Here is a 25052-nt window from a genome sequence, read left to right on the forward strand (position 1 = left end):
ACGAGCACTGAATAATGTTTAACTACATGACTTTTGTAGACTTTTGTAGACTTGATTGGTCAGAAAGCCCAGAACATTTTGTTCCTTGTATCAAAAAGAAAGAGCTCTCGGTTAGAAGAAGTTGATTTTGGTACTTACAGTCTAAACCGCTACAGAAATGAACTCATGGCACAAACAAGTTTAAAAATCTCAACTCATTAAAAGGAGGCTGCGTATGAAGCGTCAGCCTCTCAGGTGCTGAATATTTAAGCCCATCTGTCAAACCTGGGCTGCTACTCAGTTTGTGCTGGGTCAAAGTGCCTGCAGGCTTCACCTCTTTAAGTAATGTGTTTGTGGTTGACAAAGTAAAAGCTACGAGGAAGCAGTTTCTGTTCTAGCACATTTTCAGGAATGCATTCAAGCAGACTCCAACAAATGAAGCATAACAGGATAAATGCATTAGTATTAAATTTATTGAAAAAGATACAACCAATCAGATGGATGGTTCACGGTCCAGAAATATGTAACAGAACATAATGGAAGTGCATTTTTATAACCTTTTTTCCACCTATACCTTTCAAGACTTTGCACAACAGTCACTGCTTTACTAACAACATTTAAAATGACAGGTTGGCTTCTGTCGGCAAAAATCATGAAACTAAAATAGACTACGGCAACTACAATTAGAAAACTGGAGATAAAATTAAACTTAAAAAAAACTTTAAAACATTCTCTTATTTTACAAATTATGTTCACTTGGGTAATAAAAATGAAAACAAAAGTAAAAACCTTTGTCAGCACCATTTTCTTTTTTTTTTCCTTGCTCATTTTCACTTTAAATCAATTCGTCAACAAGAACGGCGAAAACGTCCGGCACGTTTCACACCCCATACGCATGCTCAATAAAAAGGTCAGCCAATTTATTCAGACTAGAAACGCCTCAATGCTGAGGAATGGATTAACATTGTTCCACTTTACAACCTATAACCACTTGAGGAGCAAATTAAAAGCAGTCCACTTCTTTCTCTTTAGTAAATTCATCTTCAGGTGTCGTGAAAAATGTCTGAAAAGTCCTTTGAAACACTCAAAGATGAATGACACCAAAAAAAGTGGCAACATAATTTAATATTTATCAGCTAGTTTTGCTGGAATGGTTCATGGTCAATAACGGAAAAGGTCAGAAAAGTAACACCCAGCTGTGCGCTGGGGCTGTCTTTGCAAAAGACAATATTACCCTTAATCAGTGACCTCAAATTCTTTGATGACTTTTGTAAAAGTCCACTGAAAATCGTCAGTCGTGTCAAAACAAAAAACAAAAAACAGGAAAGGGGGGGGGTGAAAAAGGGAAAAACAAAAACGCACAGTTCTGCTTTCCAGCAAAGTGAAGTATGAAATGTAAAGACTGTTTTATCGTCTGTGGCGTTTACTGTGCGTGATGACATCACCCCTGCTGTTCACATTACATACGGCGGAATAATAGAGCAGGAGGTTAGTCCAGGATGTGATTGTGCATCTCGTCTTTAGGTTCTCAACGAAGGTCAGTGGTCCGTGGTTTCAATCCAAAGTGGAGATACAGTACAAGTTCACCAATGAAAGTTTAAAGAGGATGTGGACTGGCGTCCCCGTGTGTCCGTCAGTACACGAGGCCAAACTTAGTGTGTGGAGCGTTTGTTTGTTTTTTTTTGTTGTTGTGTTTTGGTTTTTTTTGTTTTTTTTTTTGTTTTTTTAGGAGGGACTGGAAGGACTGTTGGAAGAGCTGGTGTCAGGCGACGCGCTGGGCTGCTGCTGGTCCTCGGGTGTGCTGTCCGCCTGCAGGGACGCCATTGCCACTGAGGAGTACCTGCACTTGGATGAGCCACATTCACAGCTGAACACCTTGCTTTTGACTTCCCAGAAGTGGTCACCATAGTTAAATCTGAGAGGAGGACGACAGAAGAAAGGAAATGTTTACATAAAAGTGCTGCTATGCAACCAAAACTACATTCATCTTACAGCCAAAAGCTTCTCGCTGGTTCACGGCAGTTCTAAATGTAAATCCAAATGCTGTAAATTCACAGCCGTTAAAAAGGTAATTTATTCAAATGTTGCTTGCAAATACAGTCAGCAGTGGTTAAAAGTTAGCATTTTTTATAAATTGTCCATCCACTTTCTGCTGTTTATTCAGGTATGCCACTGACACTGTGGCAGTGTCAATTCAAAGCTCTCCAGATCCCCTTCAGCTCTTCAGCTGACATTCCAAAACCAGTTCAGAGACACAATCTCTCCAGTTTGTCCTGGGATCTCCCACCCAGGAAGCTTCATCAGCTAGCTCATTGTGATGTGGAGAAGCAGTGGGTCAACCCAGGGCTCCGTGCCTCATTCTTGCATGCCACTGTTGCCCTTAACTGCTGAGGGAGGGAGATGCTGCATTCAGGAGAAAACTGCAGCAAGTCCGGCATGTCTCAAGAGCCAGTATAAATGGCAATGGTACCATGGTGGCCACAAACCAGGAGCTCATTTCTTCCATCTGATCAATGATGTCACTCTTTCAGTTACCACCCACAGCTCATTTCCCACACGCAAGGGTTGGAACTAAATAGCCGTGCTGATCTGTAGCAATTCATCACTATGGCATTACTAGACCCCAGAAACGCATTTATTTTGCTCTGCCGTCTTGTACAGCGTTGTTGTTTTTTAACTTTGTTTTCCTTTGTTTTATTTGTTCAGATTTTCTAAGGGGTGGGGGACCAAAAAAAAACCCCCAAAAAAACAAACAAACTAAAAAAAAACAACAAACCCCCCCCCAAAAAAAAACAGGGGACTGTGTTATAACAACAACAAACACAACATTGCAGAAAAACAGACGAACATAAATTAAAATAACTAAAGCTTACCCAAGCTCCTCTCCAGCTTTGATGTTTTCACTGGCAAAGAAGGCAATGTGTGGAAAGCGCAGGTCCTGGTGTTTCGTGAACACTCGACAAGCGAACAAGTTGGGCTCGCACATGTGGTTGAGGAAGCGACTGATATTTCCATAGAAACGAGCATCAATGCAATAGAGATCCTGTGGTTTGCAGAAGGGGGAATAATAAAATAAATGAAAAGCTCAAATTAAAACATTTTTTAAAAGAACTCTGCATAGAAGGAAGAAAACCAGAAAACAGTCCAACGTCTATTCAAATTTTTCTTCACTTTTACTTCACCTTGTCATCCAGACTGAACAGGTAAGCATCATTTTGCCTCATCTCTGCTTCTGCTTCAGAGATTATCTCACCGACATACCTGTTCAAAAACAGACGGGCCATGAGGGGCGGGAACATTTTAATATTCATCTTTTGTTCACAAGTTTGTGACATGAACCGTGCAATACACCAGACTTTACAGCCCAAGCTGGTTTGCAACACCCGTCCCTAGAAGAGTTTTTAAAGCACATTCAGAAAATCAGTCACATAAGGCACGAACTGCAGTGTACCGAAGGGCCGTAAAACAAGGGGCAGCACATTATTCATGACCGATTCCTCTTTGAAAAGCAGTGATTTCAGCCAGGGTCCAGTCTGACTTCTGTAGATAAAAAATTCAAGTCATTTATAACTTTCTGTGTTGGTCAGACATGATGTACCACTTCCTTTGCTAAGACAGATATTTCAGATCCTTCCATGCTCCTGTTTAAAACTAAACTTAACCAAACATCTGGTTTTGTATGTGCAATACTTGCATTTAGACTACTGACAGTCGTCTTGGGTCAGTCTTGGGACCATCTGGTAGGAGATAAAGATAAAGCTGCACGTGCAAGAATAGCATTTTAATTTTTCCCGAAATGAAAGCAGAAGTGATAAAACACAAAGTCGTGGCCACTATTCTCCTCGTTTTCAAACTATAAATTATGCTGGGAAACACTGAAGGATCGATCCCTACAAAACAAGTGTTATTGGGCTGTCTTTGACTTACTCGCATACAAAGGTCCCTTGTGGTATGTCTTGCAGTGCTTGGACACCCCAGCCTTTCTTACTGGTCCTGAACAGCTGGAGTCTGGTCCTAGAGGACCAGAAACATCTTTAAGCAACACTCATCTTTTTTACCTTCACACAGCAAGTAGTGCAGCTGTTCACATCAAAACTCTGTTATATACACACATGCTGGCTTACAAAGCCACAAATCCTTTAAGAGTTGTATTTGTTAAATCACCTGAGTCCGTTTTGCACTACGCGGTTCTTGCAGGTCCTCCAGCAGGAGCACGCATGGTTACACTCAAAGATGAGAGGAGGCTCCTCTCGGCAGAATTCAGGTAGAAGTCGACCACTCTAAACAGGACAATACACACATGTAGTGCTCTCTATGAGCTTGATGGTTTCAACGATGGTAGTTACACTAAACTGTAGTGATTTAATGTTGGGTAAAGCTTATTTTATTAAGGTGTAGGCACACTTTCAGACTCGCAGATTGCCCGTTCTTACCTTGTCGTACCAGCAGCGCAGACTGAGCTGTCCACACATGCAGATACTCGCAGAGCAGTCTTCCTTACAAACACAGTACTGCAACAGAGCAGAAAATAACATAGGTCACTTCACAATGCAAAGAAAAACCTATAGTTCTTTTTAAAATGTCTAATGGCACTGTATTACTGATGGCTTGGATCAAATGCAACACAAACGACGTTAAAACATTTAACAGAAAGTGCCGGAACAGTCTGATCATGCATTCACTCCAAAAGTAAACTTTTGACCACAAGTGTCTGCAAAATTAGGTGATCTGAATCAAAGGATTTCAACCTTAGCAACAGAAAGTGGACTGAGATAAGTGAGTGAAATCACAGGACTTCCTGTGAAGTTCTGGTAATGTGCTGTAACTTGTTTCCAGGTTTCAGCTGCACCCTTCCTCCCCTTGGCAGTTATGAGCCAGCATTTGTGGATTCACAACGTGATCGTTTTATTTATTTTTTCTTAAATACAGATCCAAGTACATTGTAAGTTACGATGTGAATTCTGTGTTATGTTGCAACAGTGAAGAATTTTCCATAGATTACTGGGTCCAAATCTGGATCGCCTCCAAAACTTCATCACTTCTAAGTGGAAACGCAAATTCATCTGCAACTTTTTGAGTAAAAAGAAAAAAGTTCTCTTCTTGAACTTTGTTGAGGATACTGGATCTTTTTGTTGATGACAGGGGTTTCTTCTGTAAATCTGAACTTGCTGTTCTTCATGCAGACAGTTTCCTTTTAGTTTGTCTCTTTATCGTTTGTTGTTGGGGTTTAAGTAATGTTAAAAGCCTAATCAGATGGCCTTTAGCTCACCTGTAAGTGTGTTATGTTCCTGTCAATATTCATGGGGGAAGTAACACAGTTTTCGGGGATGTACTTGTAGCCATCTGGGTAAGGTTCACTGTCAACTGCGTTGACACAGGGGATGGGAACTCGCTCTTGCCCTAAAGCTATGTCACTGTAAATGGACAGAGAGACAGTTTAGGTGCTTTAATTTGAAAGAAACAGGTGGACAGAATCTTGACATCGCTATTTATGATGCTTTATCCCTCCCAGCCTGGTCTTTAACCTGTGAAGGGCTTTCTCTTCTGCTTGACTAAGCCTAATGTTTTTGGCATCCCTCTCCTTCCTGTTGGCCTGCAGAGCGCCCCAGGCCTTCGAGTTGTGGCTGCAGCAGTCTGGGGGAGTTTCTCCCTCACGGTTCTTCAAAAACACATCTGCTCCTCGAGACAGGAGGAGCCTGATGAGACAAAGAACACATTTTACCGACTATCTACGACAACAAGGAATTTTTTTTTTTAGTAGGTAGGTGGGGCTGGCAACTCACGTGATGCAATCCAGGCGATTCTCCCGAGCAGCAATGTGTAGAGGAGAGTCTCCGTGGATGTTGACAGCTTGCAGATTGCAGTGAGCGTTCAACAGCAGCTCCGTTATCTCCACACTGCCAGAGAATGCAGCCCAGTGAAGGCAAATGTTTTCTTCCTAAATGAAGATAACCCAAATAAACCCACAATTAGCCAACATTTAATTCTTCTGCAAAGGATTTCAAACCTGGGGTGTAGAGACTTCTATGCTAACCTTGTCCCTGATGCTGCAGTCAGCTCCTTTAGTAAGAAGCAGCTTCACCTGGTCTGCATGTTTGTACTCTGTGGCCCAGATCATGGGCGTCCAGCCTCCGTCATCCTGTGGAAAATTAATAATGGGCTTGAAAATCAGCTGAAGAAATACTGAAACAACATCAATCCAACTACATATTGGAATTCCTATTAAAAAAACAAAACAAAAACAACAACAACAACAACAACAACAACAACTAAGAAGAAAAGCACAGCTTTTAATTTTCAGTCCTCCTGAGTACAGAGTAGTAAAAGAGGAAAGGCTGCTTCATTACGTCAAAGCTGTCCTGATGCTACATATAGCAAGTTCATACATCTTAATCCAAGACACATGCAGCAGAGTGCAGCACGTCATGCATCAATTATTCCCAGAGAACCTTTTAAGCCCAGTTACAAAGTGCTTTACAGTAAAAATACACACTGGAAATCCATCGTAGTGTGTCACATGAATGGAAAACAAGTAAATCAATGAATATTTATTTTTTTTAATGGAAGTTACAGATCATATGAAACATATTATTCATTACTGAGCTTTGAGAGCAACAATTTTTAGTGCAGAGGACATCAGTCAACCAAAACATTTTAGCTCAGTGCAAAATGTTTGCTTTGTAGGCAGTACACTGAATAAATAAACTGAATACGAACGTACATCCTAACACGAATTACTATTATATAAAACTTTGTTTATCATCTCTCAGATCTGAAATTTTAAGAAACTTAAAAGACTGGTGTGGAAGTATTTTAAACAGGTATGGGGAAAGACATTTTTACAGGGTTTCAACAAATGTAGCTAAATTTAGGATTATGTTTTAAATTCTACTTTTAATGTCTCAAAATGAAATTTTGAAAACTGTACAAATTCTCTAGGATTGAGACAAGTTTCATGTGTACTCATGAGCATCCACAACAACTTCATCTATGTTGCTTGTTAGAACTGCTTAAACCATCAGATTTAAGCAACCAGCATCAATTTCCAGGTTTCAAATCTTCTCTGCTTCATTGCTAAGAAAGGAAGGCTAACATATTTTGGACATTTTCAATAACAATGTCAGAAAAATTATTTCTTTGCAGTTTTAGAAAAAGACATTGAGATATCTTAACACACACTGAGTCTTATTTTTGATTAATGATGCATTTGAGACTTTTTAAGGACCCTCAGGAACCTGGACACCATCTGTTTCTTTGCCCATGGATCAGAAGCTTGATACCCCCTCATCTACAAAGCAATCATGAAACTACAGCCAGAAAACCAACCTTTTGCTAAGGTTGAAATCAACTGGGAACAGGGTGACTATGGGAAGCTGAAGTAAAAGCACACATGTTTTTTTTTTTGTTTTCTTATAAACTAGGATAGCCGTTTTTCACTGCTTGTTAAAGCTAAGCTAGTCTACACATGGCTCTGTAGTTAACACATAGACAGAGTGCTGCATCCTGAAGCTGTACATTTCAATCTTGCAGCCTCTCCCCTTCTTTCACAAGAGACATTTTTAAGTGTACTAACCTGGCAGTTAATATCAATCAGTCCAGTGGACAGAAGGTGCTCAACAATCTTGTAATGGCCAGATTTGGCCGCTAGGTGGAGGCACGTGAACCCTTCAACATCCTGAGAATGGCAGAGGATTTAATTATTGATTCAGGTTTAGTCAAACATTTCACCTGGATCTTTAGTTGGCTGATGGGAACCTCAGAGAAAAATCTGGTGCATATTTACCTTGTGCATGGCACTGGCTCCAGCTCTGAGCAGGTACAGGACCACCTCCATGTGGTTGTTCTCACAGGCTTCCATCAGAGGAGTCCGCTGATCTTCATCACACATGTCCAAGTTTGCACCAGCCTGAAACATCATACAAACAGCTACCGGTAATGTAAAACTGCTTCCACAAAATCAGAATCATTAATATTAGAATAAACCTCTGGTTGAGATTTTTATTTTAAGGTTTTTGTCAGAAAGTAACTCAAAGTTTAATATTTCGGTCAGAGAGATGTGAAGCACAAGGTTACCTGAACAAGCATGTGGCAGATGTCTTTGTAACCTCCCTCTGCTGCTGCGTGCAGCGGGGTGCGTTTATTCTGCGATTCCATCTTAAAGTTCGGGTCAATACCGTCCACTGGAAGGTAAAGGAAGGCGAGGAAGATGCATGAAAATACCTGCCGACGTTTATGTTTTTAAAAAAAATCCCCCCCGACACACACTTCTGTGTAAACTGTGCCAGCTGTCCAGCTTAGAGCAGAGCTAGTTTTGATGGATAATTTTCTTTTCTTTTTTTTTAAAAAAATGGCATCATTTGTGATTTTACAATTAGTATTTGGATCAAAGTCGGCAACTTCTTGTCACATGTTGGATGCACGTGACAAGAAGTTGCCAGCTTGTGGTGACGGATGGGCTGAAATTGTATACAGTGTGTGGACTGTGTATTTAGGCTGGGGGTCAAGGACTTTGTAAGTTTTCTGTGTTTGTCTAATGCTACCAAATGCATGTGGTAAAATTATTCATAATAAAATTTGAGGGTCATGAAAATTACACCAGCTTCCTGGAAGAAGCAAAACTAGTTTTGGCAGACATCACTACAAGGTGAAAAATGAAAATGAGTGCAGATGACAGAGCCTGAATGGGATTTACGTACCCAACATGAGCAGGACCTTCTTCAGTTCTCCTTGCTTGGCAGAGAGGTAAAGTTGTTTAGGGTGGAAGCGCAGTTTCTTGGGTCTGATCAAACAGACACAAAAAAATGAATTAGCTTGTAAATGGATCGTGGTCTTTTAGGTGAATTAAGGTGGGTTTACTTACTTTTCTGTGTCGAGAGCCACCAGGATGCTCTCTAGAGTTTCTCTGGGTCCTGGAGTGAGTGTACACAGGGCTGTTGTTGCCATCACAGCCTGCAGGGGGGCAGCCCTGGAGGACCCAGGAACAGCAGATGTGTCGAATCCATGTGCAGAACGAACAGGCAGCGAACTGTCAGCCCGGCCACTGACTTCAGCCCCCACAGTTAAACAAGAGGAGCTAGAAAACAAGTGAGAACAAAAGTTTAAGTTCGGCATTTTGTAATAAACAAACAAAATAGTTCCAAAGTCGCATTTTTACCTGCCAGTGGTCGTGTCTGCTCGGCCCTCGAGGGCTCCAGGCGTGGCTGGCCCATGTTCAAGAGCAGGGGGCACGGTGGAGGTGGTGTCAGCCTTGGCAACTGTGACCTCCTTGGCCTTGCTGGCCTCTTCTCCGCAGTGAGGACAGAAGCTTTGACCTTTCAGCACTGAGGCACAAGCGTGATGGAAACGGTGAGAGATGTTCACATCTGGTTGGCACTCCATGAAGGTCCCCTGTGCAGGAACAACAAACAGTCTCTGTAAACAAACATTCACAAAGCACATGTCCTCTGACCACGTCTCACACGAAAACAGTGTCTAGGTTGCTTCTGTAAACCTACAATATTCACTCATAAGAGCCCAAAGGAGGAAGAGCCCTACAACCAACATCTGCCAAAAAAGAACGGTGAATGATGTGAGAGTCCGCCATAATGAATTACTTCAAGTTTCTCCTGATAAAGTTAGTTCTTCACGATACTGAATCACGACATGTACTTAATGAGTAAAAAGACTAACTGACATCTAAGTGTCATCCAGGACTCACACTTAGAAATCTGAGGCACAAATTAGGAAAGTGTTTAGTCAAGACTGTCAAGCACAAACTGTGTGGTCTTATGTATCTGTGAACATATTAGATGAGTTACACGTTCCTTACAGAAGCTCCACAGATCTATTAAAAAGCCTTGAGGTATGAGTAAAGGAGCCAGAGAAAACAGAAAACCTCAATGGCTTCATTGAGAAATGGCAAACGCATCACATGCTGTGTCCTGTGTGAAAGCGTCATTAACCCCAAAGAACTGAGATTAGTGCAGCTTCTTCAATCTTCAGAGTAAATGCAGAGCCATTTACCATGCAAGTGTTTCATCTGTGTAAATTGTTCCATTTGTGACAGTAGCTGCAAGTTAAACTGCAGCCAGAGACCTCAAACTGATTGGCACGCAGTTTTCACCCACCGCTCTGCAGAAGAAGCCGCAGCCCGGACAGCACTGGTGCTTCACCATGCCGTTGCGATGGTCCTCGCACAGAACGAGTAGCTGAACGGAGTTGGAAGGACGCATCATTTCATGTTTCACTACAGCGTCCTGGCAGCGAGTCAGCTGTCCATCTACACTCTCTGTGGCCATGCACTTCCTGTCTGCCAGAATGAGAATTTCTCGACTCTTGGGGGTCTCCATGCGGCAACTGCAGAGCGGAAGCTCCTGAGCCTCCTCAACCGCCGACCCTGAAGTGTCTGAAGAAAGAAAAGAGCGTGGCCAATGAAATCAACCACATTGGTCTCACCAGGAATAGAAAACTATTTATTCAAATCAACAAAACAAGACATTTAACCCTTTATCACCCAAATATCACAGAAGCCCTTTGGAGGTTCGTTGGGTTTTTTTTTGTAATTTTGGGTGTAAAACTTGCAAATTAAAATTGAATACTCAATTTTCACCACTCTCTCAGTTCTGTAGCATTTTGGCTTTTAAAACTTTGTGGCTCCATTGCTTTGAACGTGTGCACTATAACAGCTCCTGATTGACATGAAGGGAAGGGAAGAAAAAAAAAAAGATCCAGCAACCATATTAACAACCAACTTCACAGCAGAAATAAGCATGTTTACAGCCTGCTATGAACACACTTTTGGCATCTGGATAGGTTCCACTTCGATAACAACTCTTGAGTGGCGCTTTCTTTTTTTTTTTTAGTAACTCATCCACCTGGATACTGAAGTTAGGCGTGTAGATGCTTCGACGGGTTTTGTGGCACAGGCAGGTGGAGCCAATCTGTGTCTGAGGCCTTACCTCTGGTAACTGAAGTGACTGAACTAGACTGAATCTCACCTTTGCTGGGTGAAGGCGTGCTGAGGCTGACAGGTGGGACAATCTGCGTGTACTCCTTGTGATCATGGGGTTCGGCTGGAGTTGGAGCCTGAGGCTGAACAGCCACCTCCGGCTCTGTGAGAAAGACGAAGGATAAGAAAATACTTAAGGAAGAGCCTTGGTGAAAAATGTTCAGACAAGATATAATTATGGCATTTTTCCTTTAGTTCAAAGAAGCTGCAGAAGTGTAGATGTATATCAAACAGGAACAACAAGTGCAGCCAGTTGGGTGCTGGGTTTGAACTGTGCCATGTTTTCAGACCAATGTGGATCTGAAGTTTTAGTCAGCTTGCAATCTGACTTTTGTCATTTTAGTCAATAAAAGCCAAAGCCACCCTGTAGAGTCTCAGACAGATTTTAGGGTTTAGCAGAGGCTTAAACTCACATTTTTAGAAACCAATTTTTACCCAGAAGATCACCAGCACTGTGATTATATACATTTTTAAAGCTCATTTTATTAATTGAGCAACTATTTACACAAATATACTTTTAAAATTAAATTGTCAAAAATGGCCAGAAAATACAGATTTCTGACAAAATAAGCTAACTTAACTGTGTGCTGTAATCCTGCGTGCATGTATACTGAAAAATACTGCCCTCCACCAGATACATATGTATTTTTTGCTATCAAACAGCTGGAGACGTAGCCTAGGGTTGGGTTAAGAGATATAAAATGAGGCAATATTGCCAGTAAAGCTATCTCCACCTCTCACATGGGATTTCAAGCTCCCTCTAAAAAAGGAACCTGAATCAAGGAGACAGACACAGAGCTGCTGCAACAATTGAGAGCTTTGTTTATTGTTTATTTTGTGAATGTGCAGTTCAGATCTTAAGTCTGAAGTCGAGAAATAAACTCACCAATCAAGGTGAGCAGCACACAAACAATTCACATGTTTTTGAACTAAAAGGACTGTTTCTGTCAGTCTGGCAGCAGGTAAAGAGGTGAAAAGTTTATTTAGAAAAGAATCTAAATAAAGCCAGTGTATAAACAGATACTGAATCTATTAGGTGGCTAACATCAGTTCACTGCTGAACATTTACCCAGCAGTACATAGTTTTAGTTTCTGGGGTTAATGTCGGTTTCAGAGAATTACTTTCTGTCATCCACTTGCGACGTGTTTCTCTCAAGAAATAGCATCAGTCAGCCTGAGAATATTGAGATAGGTGATTGGGTGGATGTGCATATAGAGGAACAGCGATCACCTTTGGACTTCATCCTCCTTTTTCGTTTCCTGGAGGGCCGGAGCCATGCGCTGTCTGCTTTTGTTTTCTTTTTCAATTTTTTCTTCAGACTCGACTCTGTGCTCTGATGCAGGTGAGAGTTTGGCCACAGGGATGATTTTAAACAACAGAGAGAAACAAGAAAAAACCCCAAAACAAAACATCAATTCTCTTCCCTTTTTAGCTAAAAGAGGTGGTATGAGATGCAGATGGAGAAGTGGTGGCAAGCGGTCTTACCAAGTCAGATTCAGTGCCTTCCTCCTCCAACTCTTCCTCTCCAGATTCTTCAGACTCCTGCTCGTCTTTCACCTCCACCAGGAAAAGCAAACAGAATTCATCAGTAGCATTTAACACATAAGACTTTCACTGCAACGCATTGCATTCACAGTTATTCAGAGTTCCCACAAAGAAACAACCACACAAGGTTTCAAGAGAAGGAAACAACTTTTATTCTCCAACCTGAGCGATGGATTCAGAGGTTTCCTGCGCAGCACTTTCCGGTTCTTCTGATGGCTGCTGTTGTTCCTCCTCTTCAGACTCCAGATCTTCTGACTCTTCATCCTCAGATGCATTTCCCACTTTCTCCCCATTTATGCTGGCCACCTCTTTAGCCTGCAAGACAACAAATGGAAAAAAGTGGATGTAATGTCATATCTTAACAGCAGCACCTCAGCATTTCCGAGGTCATAAATGAACCTGAACAACTTCCCATTAACCTTACCATACCAACAGTCCTGGTCTGTTTAAAAAACTAGGAAAAGTTGTCGGAGACGTTGATTGAAATATGTTCTGTTCTCAAAAATGCAATAGCACATCTAATATATAGAGCTGGGGTCATATATGACGATTTTTAATTGTCTATGTCTCAGTGGACAATGATTGGAATAATTTATTCCACATGTGGCAATTTTTTTCAACATTCAAGTGCAGAAAGTGCATGAGAAGCGTAAGACTGAAACACTGAATGTATGAGATGTGCCTCGAGAGGCTAAATGAATACGTGTTACGCTTTCTTTTAATTTTGCAAATTTTTTGAAAAGATGAGAAGCACAGACCTCTGGACTCTTGGCAGTCTGTTGTAGTTCCTTAAACATTTCCAGCACAGTTCTCTGCTTTAGCACTTTGGTTTTCTTCTTGGGAACCAAGCTGTACATTCCCATTCGCCTCTTCTTCTTACGGGATGACAGCACTCCTGAGTAAGAGCCTAGAGCACAAGAGAACACCACATTTACAGCAGAGTGTTACCGCAGACAAACATTACACTCTGCTCCAATTTTTAGTGCATTAGCTTTTGTGATGTGTCGCTGGAGTCAGTCTAACCTAGCTGGAGCTTGGCTTGGACAGGAGCAGGAGAAGCCGAAGGAGCTGCCCGTTCTGCAGGAGCTGGAGGTGGCTGTGGTGGAGGAACAGGTGCTGGTGAAGCGGATGATGCAGTTTGTGCTGAAGATGGCGTATCTGGTGGACTCTGAGGTAGGTGGTTCTGAGAGGGTGACTGCGGTGAGGATTTCTGCAGGTCGGGTGCAACATGAGACTCCATTTTGGCACTCTTTGCTTCCCTTAATTCCCTGTTAAGAAGCTGCAGAGTGGCAAAAGCATTTAGGATCAATGTGTTACAAAAGGTTTCCTCATGGTTAGTTCTTGTTTTATTTTCTTGTTTTTAAAACCAATTTCCATTCAAACCCCCCCACCCCCACTCTATTCATGGACTCCTTTAGAGCAGCTTAGCATGATTCAAGTACAAAATAATCCATATTTATCGTATACTAAGCCCTGGTTCAGCTGATCAGTTCATCCTCTGTCTCCTAACTTTAAACCTGTGCTCACAGTCAGAGCTGTGGCTCTGAGATGTCAACATAAGTGAAATCTGCACGCACTGACATCATAAAGAGCCAAGAACAGAAAAAACTCCCTCAAACTTGAGTTTGTAGAAGTAAACCAATTGAGCTACAAAGAGTGACTTCATTATCTGAAACTTTGGATATGCTTAATATAAGCATATGATTGTAACAGTATATTTATGGCAGAATAAGGAAAGTAAACAAGGCCCAATTTTATTTTATTTTTTTAAATAAAACCTAAATATACACACACTAAGTAAAATAAAGCCAACATTTTTAGTGTTGTAATGTCCACATAGTGAGCTACGGTTTTACAACCATTCAATTAAATATTTCCAAGTAAGAAGACTCAAATACACGAAGGCTCCATCATTGCCTGGGGCTTCATTTCAGCCAGTGGTGTTGGGAGAGTACCATCAGATTTTGAACCACCATTCATTACCATCTGCAAAGCTTCTAACTGGCAACAGCTTCATTTTTTTCAGCATGAAAATACAGACTGCAATAGAACGCTATCAGCCATGGACTGGCCTCCCCAACGCCTGAACCTCAACATTACTGAAGCAGTGTGGGATCAATGCGACAGGAAATAACAAAAAGGCTGCCTACATCAAAAAAGGAACTTTGAATGGCCCTTAAGAAGCCTAGAGAGTTATTCCTTACTAGAAGGTTTTCTAAGAGAGGCCAACGTGTGTTGAAAAAGGAAGGTGGTCATTTAACTGTTTTTGCCTTATATTCATTTTATATTTGCGCATGTTTCTATTCATCACTGAACCTCCCTTTCATTTTCCTGAAAACATAAAGCAATGAGTAGTTGCTCGAACTTTTGCACAAACACATTCCCTTATATACTGCTAGCTAGTTAATCTGTATCTATAACTGAGTATCTAAAGTGTGTAAACAAATATAGTGGAGTAAATGCTGCGCCCACTCTCTAGACTCCCCTCTGCAGGCTGCAGCTATTCCTGCTAGAGAGCCAGGATGGCTAATTCCAGCCTGCAGCTATTTTATTAAGAAATATCCTAAGTTTTATTCAAAGATGCAGAAGATAATGTGCACAGATTTTATTTGAACTTCCTTATGCAGTAATGCTGTCGCTGTGTAAAACAAGCCAGTAGTGGAAGGGAGCAGCTAAAAACAATTCTTTCTCTGTCAATCTCTTGCTCTTTTAAAATAAATAAATAAAGATTTAATTTATTATTTTATCCTTTACCAAGTGAGTGGCAGACAGGAAATGACAAGCAGTAAATAGCTCAGGGCTGACTTGAGCCTGGGCTTCTGCAGTAGGCTTCCAGCTTATGGGTCACTTGCTAAACCAGGTAAACTTCATGAAAATACTGACTGTAAGAAATATAAAGTGGTTTTACATGTCCGAGCACAATATCAGTGTCACAAATCCAAGAGTTAGTGAAGCCTGTGAAGCCTTCAGCTGTCAGCCATCTTGGCTTTTTGAAACTGAAACTAGGGGCTGGATCTGACTGTGAAACTGATGGTCACAGCACGCCCAGTAGCCAAAGAGCACACCCTGGATAATCCTCTTTTATTTCAATAATGACTGCAATTTAATCAAATTAGGGTGTTTTAAACAGCCTGAAACTACTGACTGAAGCCATAAATTCTTCAAGGTTTTTACTGAGGTCACAGGACAAGGAACTGAGGCTGTATAAAACTGGTCACCAGATGCTGGCCAAGAATGCAGGCTTAACTTTTACTGCACTTTTACCATTGATCCCTGTGTTTGCTATAATTTGCTCTTGTTAAAATCTTGTTCAGTCGTATTGTTTATCATCTGCCTTCATATTAGATTAGAGAAGCCGCCTGTTGAGCAGCTGGCTCGATGAACCTCAGAGTGAAGAACTTGTGTGCCCCATGTCCGCTTCTGCTAATCAAACCAAAAGGTCTGAGAATTAAGCCTGCTTCCTGCTGCAGACAAGTAATACAAATCTATCTATATTTCAGGAAATGTTTAAGAGGTTTACGTTTTTACATATCTAACAAGTTTTGCCTGATAAAAAAAATAAATAAATAAAAAATAAAGTGTTGAGGAACAATTTCCTTGTTTTTTTTCTGTTTTATAAGATATGCCTCAACATGTTTGCCCAAAAGTAAGTAGACATTAAAAGTTCAGGTGCCAGAACCACAACCAATTTAAGTGCTAAAAATCGTTATCAAACTGGATGAAAAATAAAAAAATTCAATTTAATACTTATGCACTAGACCCCTATTCTCCAGGATACCACTGCTATATGTTTTTACATGATAGAAAAATGTCATATCCAGATATCAATGACACAGCATGCAAAACGAGATTAGACCATGCATCAGACAGCCTCTGATGAGGATGAAAATAAGAGCTACTTAGACAACGTCCAGCTAAGTAAAATGCTTTGAAAAATATGCAAGAAACCCGTTTAAACCAAATATTGCAGACAGCCAATGGCACCCCCCTCAGCCTCCTAGAAGATACACCTATGGTATCAATTTAAAACTCCTACATTGCTTCGTTCTTGAGTCATGTCATTCATAAACTTGATGCCTGCCTCACTGGGCGGCAGGGTGATGACACCAATCGGCCTTTAAGGGTTGAGGGGTTTAAAAACAAACAAACAAACAAAAAAAACCTACTATAGTGTATTTTCCAGGCTCTGGTCTCATCAGGTAGGATTTAAAAATAAAATTTGATCAGATTGCTTTTTTTTTTTTTAAAGTTTTTTCACTTTTCACCAAGGAGACCCATTACATTTGTTGTAGTTTGCACTAGTGCTGCAGGTAATTCTTCTTATTGAGAAATATGCACCCACATGAGGTGTTTCAATGGTGGCAAGTTCTTCCTTCCATCCATCTTCGTTTTAATGACAATCTTTTCAAAAGCAAAGTTCCACAAAGGTCCCAATCTCTTCCATTTCCACTCTGCTCCTTATTAAATGCTCCTGTCAGCACCTTTGTAAACAGTTCTTAGGAGGTAGGAACTTTTAGTGACATTTCAGGTAACAAAGGCAAGATAAGATCCTTTCATGAAAAGAGCCACAGGTCTAAAAAGGAAGCAGTCATGCTCGAGTACACAATTATATAATTCTGTTTCGACAGCTTGCAGCTTTGAGTTTGGGGAAGCCGTTTTTCTGGTTCATCAGGACAAAATACACATTCGCAAAGCCAGATCTATAAAGAAATTGTTCTTTATGATTTGCCTAGTCAAATGAAGGCAAAAACCACAAGAAACAAGAAAAGACAATTGGGCTGGCCTACATAGTCACTGACCTCAAGGTCATCCAACACCCTTGGGATGAAATGAATAACACACCATTACTCAGAGGAAATGTGGTTGTGGTCAAATTGCTTCTAATACCTGCCTTTATAGTCGCAGATTAACCCTGTAAGCTCTAACATCAGGGTTAGGGTTGATGTGTTGCAGCATGCATGAACTACTACTTTAACACAGCTTTGTAACCATTCACACTCAAGTGTGAGGCACCCAAATGCTAAGGTGTGGATACTCAGAAATGACCACGCTTCAGCACTGGAACAGAAATGGAAAAAGTTGAAACAGGAAACAAAATGTATGAGGACGATGTTTTCTGCAGAACATCTCATCTTTTCCTACGTTTTTAGCATCTCCCTCTTTGCCAGCTGGGAATCTGAGAACTCCTGTGTTGATGTATGATAGAGCTGCTGATATAAAGCATAATGCAAGCCTCTAGCAGTTTAATAGTACCCTAACTATGAAACTGCTATTGAAATTGCATACAGGGCAATATAAGCTGTATTACTATAAGAGTTGCTGCAGGGATAAACCTGTTGTATATTGTAAGGGCATTTCTGAATTACAGATTTTTCCAATTTGGCCTTCAACTATTTTTATTCCTTAAGGTGTTGAAAAAACACAAACAAATCTAAAGCAAACATGATAATCCCTTGCTCTTGGTCATGGTTCACCTTTTGTGCAGGGCTGACAGCAGGTCTGGACATGGTCTTGCGCGCTCTGTGTACGGTGACTGGCGCTGGAACCGGGGAAGGAGATAAACTGGGGCCATTTTTAGTGTCTGGTGTCCCCTGCCCCGGCTTTGTCCCTGTACTGGGGGCAGTCCTTAGTGCACCTGAACTCTGTGCACTCCCAGATGCCGAGGCAGGGAGGGTTTTGGCTGCATGCCCCCCTGTCGGTGAGCCTGAGGGCAACCAGTTAGTCCTGTGAGGGGAAACTCCCAAACCTGGTGCCGCTGCAGCGCTGCCTTCCTGCTCCGGCTGCTGCTGCTTAGTGAGAATGAATCCATTGCTTCCAGTAACAGAACCATGCGGTGGCTCCGTGTCAGACGTGCCATTTTCATTTAACAACAGTACAGTCTTGTTATTTCCTGTTGTCAGGTCCTTGTGGCTTGTGTCGTCGCTCTCGGTGCCGTTCAGCATCACCTCTGCTGCAGGGGAAAAGGCCAGTCTGTCTGCTACCTCTTTGTCCCCATCTTCGCATTCAAACAAGACAAATTAAATCACAATGTAAACCCATCATTTACACAAATAAAATACATTCAAGCGTATTTAGACAAATACCTGACTTCTCTTCTCCATTGCTTCCTGGATCGAGTCCCTCTTTCTTTGTGGATCCACCTTTATCCACGCAGCTCTTGGCTAGACCAGCGGGCTGATTTAAAGAAAAACAAAAACCAAAAAAAGTACATGTGAGGGAAACTGTTAAATTACGCTTTATTAAATACATTTTTTGTGGATAACATTATCAAGTGGCTGCTTAGTTTGTAATGTGTCTAAAAATAGGCCCCCCAGGTGTTCCTAAAGCCTAAGACTATCTGAAAAGTGAGTGTAAAGACATATTTCTTGATAGAAATACCCCACAAAGTCTGGTTTTAGCTTCTCAAAGCCACATTTGTGATCCAGGCCTAAGCAGGCATATCTCTGAATTAAACCATCATCCTTCGATGCACCTAATCCTGTGTAAAATCCCTTTTTATTTGTGCTTTTCAGTAATGTATCAGTGTCAGGAATACTGTAGAGCCAGCCAAGAGATTGGGGGCCACCACTATGCACTCTCATTGTCTCCGGCTTCTCTCCTTATATGCTACAACTAACCAGTGGAGCAACAGACGCCTGCCACAGCTTCAAAAGAAAACCAAATCACCCATCGACCGTCTTTACATCTCAGAGATAACAGCAGGAAACATAAAAACTCTTCCTCCAGAGCAGACCTTCATCTTCATGCTCACTCTGGAAAAACAGGCCCAAAGGAAACAGGAGGCCTTGAAGGAAAAATCATCGTGACTTCACTCTCATGCTTACCATTAAGGTCTACTTTGTTGCAAAGCCTTCTCTTTCAGCTCAAATATCAACATTTAGTCAATCTAGGCCAGTTCAACCTTGAGGAATTACACAGAACCAGCGCAGAAAATAAAGGTTTACACTTTCCCTAACCTCTTAAGACTCATTTAGGGCATATTTAGGGACAGACACGTGCTGATCAGTGGTGAGAGGTCATATCTGATGAGAAGTAAGTCAGGTACTGAAGCAGATTGCCCCAGGAAAGCAGAGGACTCATTTTCTTCTCACATTAAGCCAATCAAATATAGTCTGAGTGGTCTGCCATGCATCCTTTCTCCCTGTTTGCTTCCCAAGTGTCCACCATCCAGATAAAAGGCAAAGCCTATCCAAAAAAAAAAAAAAATACACTTTGCATAAAATATCAGTTAACCTTTATGAAGGAAAGCAGAGGACACATTTTCTTCTCACACAAAGCCAATCAAAAGACCTGAGAGAGAATAAGGCCACTATAAGCTAATGGATTCAGTCAGTTACTCTAAAGCCTCTCCTCAATGGCTCAGACAGTCAGACTGTGTGAGTCCTGATCTGCTTACAACCGAGACTCCAACTAAATAAACCGTCAGGAAACACGTCCCTGTTCATGCTCCTGAGCCAAACATGAACCTAATCAATTAGCAACAAGTCCAGGCCAAGGACTGGTCTGTGAGGGTTTGTCCCCAAAGAACATCTAGTCTGGGACAACCCTCTTTGGTGTATGATCAACATGGAGGAATCTAGTGAACACTTGTGAGCGTCAAGAGAAGAAGAATCTTTTAGTTCCCCTCCCTCCCCCCCCCCCATGGTTTGAAGAAAGCCAGTTACACAAAAAACACACAAGCCTCAGCCCTCCCCCTAGTGGTGAAAAGTGGAACATACACAGTGGAGACAGGAGAAGGGGGAGGGAGGGAGGCAGAGAAGGCTGTCTGCAGATCGCCGCCATTTCGCAACCAGATTGTTTACTGACACAGCGCAGCCATTGCAGCAGTTTTCCACTAGATGGGGACTGAAGGGGTCTGGAAGCTCATAGATGGGAATATGGAGGCTGCTGAAAGAAGCTCCAAAGCTGAAACCAAGGCTGTGAGAGCTAATCAGAGCCTAAGCTGCAACTATGAGTGCACAAAGAAGGCCCCAGTGGTTGAGTTACTAGTGATATTACACTATAAATATTAGAAAGAAGCTCATAGCACTATAAAGGATCAGCCTTTCCTGTCCATACAACTTAATGTGAACCTCTTATGTGACAAGGCAGGTGCTGATGTGACCTATCTTTAGATCTGCTGAAAGAGACCTGAAAACAAGTCAGAGAGCTACCAAACCACAAACACATTACACAGGCAGCTATCAGGCTGCCGGGGCTGGCACTAAGTACCGAGTACCTAAGTACCCAGATGAGATAAAACAATAATGAACCCTGATCCCTCAAGAATGAAGAACCAATTTGCAAAACCTGTTCTCTGCTGTGATCTGCTTACATAAAAGTACCCCGCCCCCATTACATGCTAATAAAAAAATCCTAAAAAATGCCCAATCGTACAGATCACCTTGACATTTAACTTGCTACCACTTCACAGTAACAGCCTGACACTGTGCTAAAGAAATCTGACAAAGAAGCTCTTTTTCCAGGTGGTTTAGGGATTGAAGCTGCAGACTGTAATTGCAAAAAACCCTCAGTTTGAATAGTCTGGGTGGTCTGTCATGCAGCCTCTCTTCTAGCTCATTTCCTGTCGTTTCCCAGCTGTCCACTGTCTAGATAAAAAGGCAAAGATACCCTAAAAAAAAAAAAAATAATAATAATAATAATAATTGACTTGGCATAAAATTTCAGCTAACCTTTATGAATATGTCAATAATTAACCCGCCATGGGACACATTGTGCAAATGAACCAATGACCCCGAGTCAGAATCCAGCAGCTAGTAAACATAGCTCACATCACACCCCAATGTACTTCCTCTAAATTAATAAACAGCATCTGCAGTATATATCTGAACATACTGTAGCCTAGAAAAGGGCCACAGTGACCTCATACCTACATACTGACCACTGAGAGAGTAGAGAAGAGAAGGGATTAAAGATAAAGGTATAACCAAAAAAAGGTGGCTGTACCTCACTTTAGAAAAATCAGGTAAATTTCAAGATCTTCAGGAGGTCACGCTTATCTTCCCATATTGAGATTGACATTTGTCATGAAGTGATTGCTCTAATTCAAAGGGAGCCGTCTCCAGTCACAGGATCCATCCATGCCATAATCACATCTCTCTGCTACCACACACACAAAAAACGCACAAACAAATCCTCTCTCCTTTAAGATCTAGTTTTCGATTTCAGGAATCCAGAGAAATCTGACAGATTAGAATTACTGACAGATGAGCAGCTCGAGGAGCACGTCTTAAATTAAAAAACAAAACAAAAACAAAAGAAAGAAAGAAAGAAAAAACAAAAACAGAAACCTTCTCAAAGAGAAGACAGCAAGAGCTCAAACTAATTGGTAGTAACTTGGTCTAAAAGGAACTGGGAAGAAAGACTATGCATCTCCTCAGACCACTAAAAGCCAACTAAGGGTGAAGAATACAAAGCTAACATGTCGTTTCTCTTGTGCCTCCAGGAAGCATCATACCTGCTTTCTTCTCATGGCCTCCATTGAGGAGAAGAAGGCGGCAGAGAAGGAGTGAGTGAGGGAGAGTGTGTGTTTGAGAGAGAGAGAGAATGAGGGAAGGAGGGAGGACAGAGAGGGAGAGCGCGAGGATCTGTCGAACAGATTGTTCCTCCTTTCCTTTTCTTTCCCCGCATGCACATTCACCTCGCCGGTCATGTGACCTGGTGGCTCCCTCTGTCGGTCCTCTCTGTCAGAGGGTCTCCACAGAGCATGCTCAGTCATTTCCAACTGTAACACCACTCCATTCTCCCCCCCCCCCCAAACTGGAAGACCCCCACTGCCAACGAAGACCCAAATCACCACCCAAAGGCTGCATACCCAACAAGAATAAGAGGAAAAAGCCTGAACAACCAGCACGTACAGACGATTTTATATTCCTGTATTCATGCCAAATTCACTTATTCTATTTATACATATTTTGTAATTCCTTTCATCGTTTCATATAAAAATAATAAATCTTCTCGTCAGTAAAGGATTTTTAAGCTCCAAAAAGCCTCGACAGTATGCAGGCACTGCCGTTTCAGGAGGAGCAATGAAGAGAAGGAAGGAGGAGGTACAAGAAATGAGGCCCAAAACCAAACTGCTTTTCTTCATAGACAGCAGGCCACTTTTTGAACCTCTCAACAGGAGTATCTTTTGTCTCCACTCAGCCCAAGGCCAACAAACACCACAAACATGGCCTGCCAGGTTCATGAAACAGATATTAAGTTATAGGCTGAGCAGCCATTAAAGAAGCCTGGAAACACTTAGAAAGGAAAGCACAAAAGGACCTGAAGATATCAGCCTACGAGATCAATCAAACTTAGCATAACATGTCAGTACAAAGGTTTTCCATCGTTGTTTTTGTTGTCTTTGTCGTACTTTGTTTTAATGTGATCAATGAATTGAATCATCTATCCAATAAAAAAAAAAAAATGACATCAAGAGGAAGTATATCAACGAACCCTGACATTTTATTTTAGCATTTCTGCCAACAATTAACTCACAATTAATAAAAAAACCAAAAACATAAAAACAGGTTAGTTCATTGGGAGACTTCCTGGACAGGTAGGAATGCAGATGTAGAAATGCTACAGCTTATACTGTTTCACAGCTAAACAATAACAAGCTAATCCTGACATGTGAGCTATGCAACATGCTTGAGACAATGACAATGGAAGCAGGTTGGGAGGCATACCTTTCTGACATTTTACTTGGGTGTCTAAAACATGAAAATACTCAAGTTATTATGAATAAAAAGGAGAAAACAAGCAGTTCTAACAGAAAGCATTATACTTTATATTTCATGAATGTTCATTTTAATTCTGGCTTCTAAATTATGACAGCCAAATAATCAGGACATAATTATTACTCTCTCTGTATTACTTTTCTCTACAAAGCTCTCCTTTTCCTGCTCCAAATCAAGCACTCCCATTTCCATTATATAAGTGCATCTGTGCCCCTCCTAAAAAGCTCAGTGAGTCCCTGATGATAATAAAAAATAAAAATATTTTTTAAGAAGTACTCTTTCACAAGGAGCTATTCAGCTATTCTTCAAAGATCGCTCACCAGCCAAAACATGCTCTCAAATGACATCGGCTTAATGATCCATTTATGCTCGCCACAATGGCTTTGTGCGCTGATCAGGTGACGTCATCACACAGCCACATCCATTTGTACTCGTGAAATTACTCGGCACTGCTGCAGTAATCTCTCTCCACGATTTCTGTCCTCCCATGTTTGTTGTGTCATGTATGCTTGCAGAGGTGGACATGCTCACACAGCCATGCCTGAAACATGTCCATTTTGAAAATAACTGCACCTGCTATAATTTAACTTAAATGTGCAACCAGCTGAAACAACACTAAAGGACGGCTTACACCAGCGGATGTGACGTCGCTTTTTTCATTTGAAACCACTCACAATGGTGAGAATGACAAGCATAAGGTCTCAAGACCAGTTGGTGACCCGTTACAACCACTGGTGGCTCAGGAAAAATGTGTGTTCCCCGATTGGTCGCAAGTGTTTGCTGTCTGCAACCAAGTTAAATTGATTGCAAAAAGGTTGCTGCATCAAAACCTTCCTTGTGATTTTCTTTGAAGATACTGCCTGTAGTTTGCATGGACAATGACAGCAGAAGTAGGACAGGAGACACCCATTTTTGTCATATCTTGTAGAGATAAGCATTTGAAGCAAAATTTCAATTTGTTATTCAGTGGGACCAGACAACCTCACTTGCCAACAGCTCTCCCTGATGAACACGTGTGTAGGCCAGCAAAACAAACACTCCACCACACTCCACACTCCAAAAACTACAAATAATAAAACCCAAGGCATCAATGTGGACTAAAATAAAAATTAAAAATAAAAATAAAAAAAAAAGCTTCATATCTCAATCTGACTGAGCATTGATGGAACAAACTTGATTCATACAGACCCAACACAGAGGATGTGCTGCCAGAGTTCTGATGATAACACACAGCTACACACCCTCAGATGCTCCACGTCCATTTCCCAAAGTGTCTAAGCTTTTCTAGGAGTATAAAGGGACCCCTAAAAAAAAAATATTAGAGGGGTGATCTAATTGTTGGGTCCTAGAAACCCTTAAAAAGCTATCCAGGATAAATCTATTATTATTTATTATTAGAAAAATGTGTATTTGAAAAGACCCCATAGTTACTAAACCCTAGTAACCCTAAAAAGAGACTGCTAAGCCCAAATCATTTACATTGAGCAAAATGATAACTAGGGATGGGTACCGGTTCTGACATAAACGGTAGTGACCAGACCGAAAAGCAGTGCACATTTTGGTGCTTTTCCCCCCTGAGATGTCATACGCTTTGGATTTTAGCCAATCATTTTACCTTTCCAAGGATAGTAGGCGGGCCCAGGTACGTATGTTCTTTTAGAGCAGAGCTACAGATTAAAAATGCCCAAGGCGAAGAGGTAAAAAGTCTGGCTGTACTGAAACACCTCGAATCTGATGAAACTCCTGGCAACGCATAGTGTTTTTTTGAAAGCCGAAAAATGCACCGTATTTGATAGCTTGCTGCGAGACCTCACAC

General features: G+C 41.4%; 1 protein-coding gene across 3 annotated transcripts in view; it reads right to left on the reverse strand.

Annotated features, from left to right (window-relative positions):
* Positions 1 to 434: 434 nt before the first annotated feature.
* Positions 435 to 25052, reverse strand: part of ehmt1b (euchromatic histone-lysine N-methyltransferase 1b) — a 44963-nt gene continuing 20345 nt past the window's right edge. For 2 of the 3 annotated variants that reach the window (XM_005921729.2, XM_005921730.3), the window contains exons 2-26: positions 18596 to 18686; positions 17987 to 18507; positions 13536 to 13791; positions 13271 to 13419; positions 12675 to 12827; positions 12453 to 12524; positions 12198 to 12300; positions 10956 to 11069; positions 10086 to 10363; positions 9134 to 9366; positions 8840 to 9052; positions 8676 to 8758; positions 8053 to 8159; positions 7763 to 7885; positions 7553 to 7654; positions 6014 to 6118; positions 5763 to 5917; positions 5505 to 5675; positions 5249 to 5393; positions 4413 to 4490; positions 4144 to 4259; positions 3907 to 3993; positions 3162 to 3240; positions 2853 to 3022; positions 435 to 1894 (exon numbers count right to left, since the gene is read on the reverse strand). In XM_005921729.2, coding sequence (XP_005921791.1) covers positions 1705 to 1894; positions 2853 to 3022; positions 3162 to 3240; positions 3907 to 3993; positions 4144 to 4259; positions 4413 to 4490; positions 5249 to 5393; positions 5505 to 5675; positions 5763 to 5917; positions 6014 to 6118; positions 7553 to 7654; positions 7763 to 7885; positions 8053 to 8159; positions 8676 to 8758; positions 8840 to 9052; positions 9134 to 9366; positions 10086 to 10363; positions 10956 to 11069; positions 12198 to 12300; positions 12453 to 12524; positions 12675 to 12827; positions 13271 to 13419; positions 13536 to 13791; positions 17987 to 18507; positions 18596 to 18686 — 3894 coding nt within the window. In that variant the 3' untranslated portion in view covers positions 435 to 1704. Of the gene's footprint in view, positions 1895 to 2852; positions 3023 to 3161; positions 3241 to 3906; positions 3994 to 4143; positions 4260 to 4412; positions 4491 to 5248; positions 5394 to 5504; positions 5676 to 5762; positions 5918 to 6013; positions 6119 to 7552; positions 7655 to 7762; positions 7886 to 8052; positions 8160 to 8675; positions 8759 to 8839; positions 9053 to 9133; positions 9367 to 10085; positions 10364 to 10955; positions 11070 to 12197; positions 12301 to 12452; positions 12525 to 12674; positions 12828 to 13270; positions 13420 to 13535; positions 13792 to 17986; positions 18508 to 18595; positions 18687 to 21969; positions 22254 to 25052 lie in introns of those variants that run through there. The other variant, XM_042220573.1, reaches the window with a different exon arrangement.

The sequence above is a fragment of the Haplochromis burtoni genome, unplaced genomic scaffold (genome assembly GCF_018398535.1).
Source record: "Haplochromis burtoni strain Fernald_Lab_line unplaced genomic scaffold, NCSU_Asbu1 Contig_51, whole genome shotgun sequence".
Lineage (NCBI taxonomy): Eukaryota > Metazoa > Chordata > Actinopteri > Cichliformes > Cichlidae > Haplochromis > Haplochromis burtoni.